Below are 6,657 nucleotides of genomic sequence, written 5' to 3' on the forward strand. Positions count from 1 at the left end.
CTCGGGGAAGTGTTCAAGGGTTAGGGTTCACGGGTAGCTTTCTAGGGTTAGGGTTCTCAGGGTATTGTTCTATGGTTAGGGTTCTAGGGGTAACATTCTATGGTTAGGGTTTTAGGAGTAGCGTTCTCAGGTCAGGGTACTAGGGGAAGCGTTCTCAGGTCAGGGTTCTAGGGGAAGCATTCTCAGGTTAGGGTTCTGGTTGGGTCTGGCTCGTCCTCACAAGGACATTGTCAGACTTGTCCCAAAGCCATTCCTGGTAATTGTCCAGTTGGAAGGGGAACCTCCACCTCAGTCTAATGTACCTGCTGTGGAGGGTTTTAATCTGAGTTTCAATCTTTTTCATCTGGTTCAGAATCCCTCTGTACTTTGTTCTGTTCACCTTTCCTATTGATCCTGGAAGAGTCTCAGGAAGACATTCAAATGGAGGCCACGTTGTTCTCTGTGACCCTCAAAGCTGTAGAATTGTTTTTTTCTTCCCTTCCCCACATCCATGCCTTCACACAATCCTGTCTTGGCGGTCTATGGACAATTCTTTAGAGCTCATGGTTTGGTTTTTGCCCAGACATAATGTCACACCTGCCCAGCCTGCCCCCCATGAACCCCATGTGTGCATTGTGCGTGTGGTTTTCTTTGGTGTTCCTCTTTTTCAGTTTTGATGTGAATGTGAGTGTTTGGTGGCTTTTATATCTGTCTTTCTTTCTTTCTCTCTCTCTCTAACCTCTGCTCATGGCCTGTTTCCACAGCTGATAGTGATCAGTAATCAGGCCCACGCCACTGTGAGAATGGCAGCTGCCAGCTATTAAATACCTGCATTTAACCTTTGCTGTTCCCTACCTCTGGTGCCAGATCGCGTCACGCTTGCTTTTAGCCTCCCTGTTCCTGTGTTACCTGTTCTGGATCTACCAGTCCGTCCAGCTCCAGTTTGTCAACCGCGAGCTTCCTCTGACAGCCTCCCTGCCTGTTTCACCTGGATCCCCTGGATCATTCCCCAGTTTGTAGTAAAAATTCAGTTAAAACCTCTGTCTGCCTCCCGTGTCTACATCTGAGTTCAATTGCCAGTATACATCATAAAATGCATTGTCAATTGTGAGAACTTCCATTGACAGTGGCCTTTTCAAACCATGACCAATCAATTGATTTACTGCAGGTAAGTCCAATCAAGGTGGAGAAACACCTCAAGATAATCAATGGAAACAGGATGCACCTGAACTCCATTTGATGTGTCTGTGATATTGCAGTTTTTCATTTTCACAAGTCTGCAAAACATCCTCAAAGCCTGCTTTTGCTTTATCATCATCAGGTATAATATGGTAAAACCAAAGGGATCTGATCTTTCTGAATTGGCTTTACTGTTTATCATGGAAGTCATATAAAAAACAGAAATATATACTGACCAGCCATAACATTAAAACCAGTGACAGGTGGAGTGATTAACATTAATCATTTGGTTCCAATACCACATGTCAAGGGGTGGGATATATTATTATTATATTATGCAGCAAGTGTTGTTGAAGTTGATGTGTTGAAGCAGCGTAAGGATCTGAGCCACTTTGACAAGGAGCACATTGTGATGCTGGACGACTGGGTCAGAGCATCTCCACAAGCACAGGTCTTGTGGGCTTTTCCCTCTATGCAGTGGTTACTACCAAAAGTGTCCAAGGAAGGACGACCGGTGAACGGGCGACAGGGTCATGGCGCCCAAGGCTCATTGATGCACGTGGGGAGTGAAGTAAAGTCTGTCTGGTTCCATCACACAGAAGAGCTACTGTAGCACAAATTGGTGAAAAGGTTAATCCTGCTAAGATAGAAAGGTGTAGAACACACAGTGCATGGCAGCTTGCTGTGTATTGGACTCTTCAGAATGCCCTGCTGACCCCTGTCCATTGCCAAAAGCACCTACAATGGACACGTGAGCATCAAAACTGGATCATGCAGCAATGAAAGAAGTTGGCCCGATCTGATGAATCACGTTTTTTTACACGTCATGTGGATGGCCAGGTACGTGTGCATCGTTTTCCTGGAGAGAGATGGCACCAGGATGCACTCTGGGAAGAAGATAAGCCGGTGGATGCAGTGTGATGCTCTGGGCAATGTTCTGTTGGGAAACCTTGGATCCTGGGGTTCACGTGGATGTTACTTTGACATGTGTTCAAGGTGTTGATTTGGCCTCCAAATTCCCCAGATCTCAATCCGGTAGAGTATCAGTCGTATGTGCTGGAACAACAAGCCCGATCCATGGAGGCCCCACATCGCAACTTCCAGGACTTAAAGGATCTGCTGCTAACCTCTTGATGCCAGATACCACAGGACACCTTCAGAGTCTCTTGGAGTCCATGCATCGACGGGTCACAGCTGTTTTGGTGGCAAAGGGTCGAGCGAAACAATATTAGTGGTTATTGTTTGTACTTTTAATGTTGTGACTGATTGGTGTATTCATACACGTCTCGCTGTGATTATCATCATTTCAATGTTTCTTTTGAGTTTGAGCCTTCAATTGTTTAATTTCTAGCTTTGAGAAGTAAAATCTCCAGGGTTTAGAGCACAGTACATACACACAAAGGGGACGTGCATGTTGGGCAAAATATTATATCAATATGGGCTCTATTGCGTTCTGTACAAATTGTTTTCCCACATGCACATGTCACGTGCACAGCGCTGTCTGAAGTGAATCCCATGACTTTTGGACGGAGCTCCTGTATTTAAACTCCTGTTGCACAGCATGCACACGCTGTAGCATCTGCTTGGTGAGCAGAAGCATCAGGTTGGTGAAGCAGGATTCAGCAGATTAACTCAAATTCCCTGGAAATGGTCCCTGTATTCTGATTCTTCTTAAATATCCTGGTTGAGATTGTTCGATGGCGTGGTCTTAACTTCAGGTAGATTCAATGGCAAAAACAGGATGGTTTATGTGACGAATACAGCTGGACATGTTTTTCAGCTACACCCATTCACTTTTATAGAATTGGAGATATTTTAATCCCCGTTATTTCTCTTTAATTATTCTCTTCATCTTGTGAATGTGATGTATGACCTGTGTTGTTCTGTGTTGTTCTCTGGTGCCTTACTTAGTGAGTTCACATCATTAGTGAACTACGCTGCTTCAGAGATTTGCTGATGATAAAACAGTTTTTGATATTTAACTCATTGACTGCTTCTGTGGACTGTACACCGTGCTGGGAGAATGAAATCATATTGTGAAACCTAAATGGGCTAAGTTTGGACATTGAAAAACTTGCATGTCAACTGGAAAACTTAGTAATTGCATCTCTATATGCCTAATTCTAAATCTAATTGATGTATTGAGAAAAAATATTCATTCAAATACTAATCAAAAGATAGTCAAAAAAGAAAAGTACATGATAAATAGATAAACCAATTGTAAAAACTATGTTTGAATAAACAAATGTAAAAATCTGATGTCAATGTCCTTACTGATGATGTACAACTCAGCATACTATTGTAATTGTGTTAGTATCAGCTCACTTTTAGAGCATATATTGCCTCATTTAATCCCTCAGACTAAAAATGCACAACTTTTCTGCTCAGCTTTCCAGAACCGAGACGTTGGACCCATAAACTATTTAAGGATTGAGACAAACGCCACCAGCGTGGCGTTCAGCCGAGACGGGCTCAGCACAGCCATGATCAAGAATGTGTTCACCGTCGCCCTCTGCGTCTCCATCATCTACATCAATGGAACTCTGGTGCACACCTTCCACAAGAACCAGGTTGGACAGTCCTTTTGTTGCTGCTAATACAACTAATACTGATCTGAACACTGAGAGAAATCATAGTAATATTTAATGACTTTAAGTGTATACTTTTGATTCTGCATTGATGAAACTAACTTGTGCCATTGCTTTAAGAAATAACAAAATATGTGGTACATGGAGGATGTGGATCAGGATATGATTTTAAGGAAGGTTTCTCAACATATTGTTTGTATTTCCCAAAACCCAAAAATAGAGACAATGTTAAAAATGTGAGCTATGTTATGTGAAATGTGTACGCAGATTCGTAAAAGGGATAAAACTCAATTTGACACCAATATACACTGTACACCGATCAGCCACAACATAAAAACCACCTGCCAAATTTTGTATAGCTCCCCCTCATGCCATCAAAACAGTTCAGACCCGTGGAGGCATGGACTCCACAAGACCTCTAAAGGTGTCCTGTGGTATCAGGCACCAACACATTAGCAGCGGATCCTTTAAGTCCTGAAAGTTGGAGGCAAGGCCCCCATGGATGGGGCTTGTTGTTCCAGCACATCCCACAGATGCTCTATGGGATTGAGATCTGGGGAATTTGGAGGCCAAGTCAACACCTTTAATTCCTTATCATGTTCCTCAAACCATTCCTGAAAAAAAAATACCGTCACCATGAAGGGGTGTACTTGGTATAAAACAATGTTCTGTAGGTGGTACATGTCAAAGTAAAATCCACATGAATGTCAGGACCCAAGGTTTACCAGCAGAACATTGTTTAGAGCATCACACTGCATCCACTGGCTTGTCTTCTTCCCACAATGCATCCTTGTGCCATCTCTTCCCCAGTTAAATGATGCACACGTACCAGGTCATCCACTTGATGTAGAAGAAAATGTGATTCATCAGACTGGGCCACCTTCTTTCATTGCTCCATGGTCCAGTTGTGATGCTCACACGTCCATTGTAGGTGCTTTGGGTGGTGGACAGGGATCAGCATGGACACTCTGAGCGCTGCCATACGCAGAAAACTGCCATGCACTGTGTGTTGTACACCCTTCTATCATAGCAGCATTCACCTTTTCACCAATTTGTGATACAGCTGCTCTTCTGTGGGATCGAACCAGACCAGCTGCCCTCCCAACGCCCCCTGTCACCCATTCACCTTTTGTCCTTCCTTGTACCACTTTTGGTAGGTAGTAACCACCTCATACCGGGAACACCCCACAAGACCTGTGCTTTTGGAGATTCTCTGACCCAGTCGTCTAGCATCACAATGTGGTCCTTGTCAAAGTGGCTCAGATCCTTACGCTGTTTCAAGACATCAACTTCAAGAACTGACTGTTCACTTGTTGCCTAAAATTTCCCACCCCTTGACAGGTGCCATTGGAACCAGATGATCCATGTTATTCACTTCCCCTGTCAGCGGTTTTAATGTTGTGGCTGATCGATGTATATCTAGACTGAAAGGATTAATTGAAAACGTTCTAGACAATGTCTAAATGACTGGAAGAAGCTTTGTAGAGTTCATTAATATCCATTCATTAATTTGCCCTTTTTAATAATATTATAAATACAGTACTTTTTCTTTCCTGTATTAGAAGCCTTTTATAATAACACTCCATTGGAATCTCAAATGTTCTATGTTGTTCTACTCAATTTTCCTCTTATGTTCCGTCTATTGTTCCCTCCAGATCTTCCACATAAACCCTCGCTACGTCCTTTTCATCCACCTGGTGATCAACGACATAATCCTCCTGACCATGTGCATCATCATTCAGGTCCTCAGCTACATCGTGTTCACCATCAATGTGTCACTCTGCATCTTCCTGGTGTTGGTGGCCGTCCAGGTCAACCTGAACACTCCGCTGAACCTGGCCATGATGGCAATGGAGTGCTACATCGCTGTGTGTCTGCCCCTCCGCCACGTCCAGATCTGCACAATAAAGAGAATCTACATCGCGATCGGTCTGATCTGGGTGACAAGCGGGCTGTCGCTCCTTCCCGATCTGTTGGTCACCCTGGCGACGGAGCCTCGCATGTTTTTCCATTCCAGGGTTTTCTGTCTCCGTGAGACAGTTTTTTCAAACCCCATCATCAACAAGAAGAGAGACGTTTCCTACATTGTCTTCCTGCTCCTGGTCTGGTTCACACTCTTCTACACCTACTTCAGGATACTATTCGTTGCCAAGGCGGTGGCAGCAGATGCCAGGAAGGCCAGAAACACAGTGCTGCTCCACGGCATCCAGCTGATTCTCTGCATGCTCACCTACGTCCCCCACCTGGTGACCAGTGGGCTGACGTACCTGTTTCCAGCGAGTTTGCCGTCCATTCGCTTTACTGTCTACGTTTTGATCCAGATTATGCCTCGCCTCATCAGTCCTATCATCTATGGCTTGCGAGACAAAACCTTCAGGAAGTACCTGAAGAGGCATTTGCTTTGTAAAAGGCACAATGGTAGTGAAGCATAAATTACCAAGAAGACAGCTCACTGAGTCCCATCTGGCCTCGTGATCAAAATATTACAATATAAGGTTCATGTGTATGGATTACAAATAAGTTAAATACCTTGATAATTAACTGCCTTGTGCTGATATTTAGGGAGGTACACACAGAAGTCCAGTCAAGCCAAAGATCTTCACACACTGTCCCTACGCTGAAAGAGAACCTCAGGCTGTGCTGTCATAAACCGTCTCCAAATGGCTTAGCCGCTAGCAAACTGCAACAACCACCAGGTCCTACTGGAGGATTTCACTGTTCCATACAGGTTTCCACGCACCTTACACCGTGACTCTGATTGACTTGAAATTTGACACACAAGTCCAGCTCAATGTGCTCTTCAAAAAGGCCTCCTGGACCATAAAAGTCCGCCATGATGTATTTATCTAATTTGCGTAATCTGAAAAACAGTAATGTGTTTAGAATCTTCAGGATTTTGACTGCATCAACA

At 44.0% G+C, this 6,657-nt stretch overlaps 1 protein-coding gene across 1 annotated transcript; it reads left to right on the plus strand.

The window, feature by feature from the left end:
- Positions 1-567: 567 nt before the first annotated feature.
- On the plus strand, positions 568-6,178 carry LOC307230761 (odorant receptor 131-2-like; the record flags this gene model as incomplete). Its single annotated transcript, XM_080001197.1, has 4 exons — positions 568-663; positions 847-991; positions 3,547-3,728; positions 5,402-6,178. 4 exons carry the CDS (start codon positions 568-570, stop codon positions 6,176-6,178), a joined length of 1,200 nt encoding a protein of 399 aa, XP_079857323.1.
- Between the last annotated feature and the right edge of the window lie 479 nt (positions 6,179-6,657).

This window comes from Zeus faber (assembly GCF_960531495.2).
Source record: "Zeus faber genome assembly, chromosome: 5".
Lineage (NCBI taxonomy): Eukaryota > Metazoa > Chordata > Actinopteri > Zeiformes > Zeidae > Zeus > Zeus faber.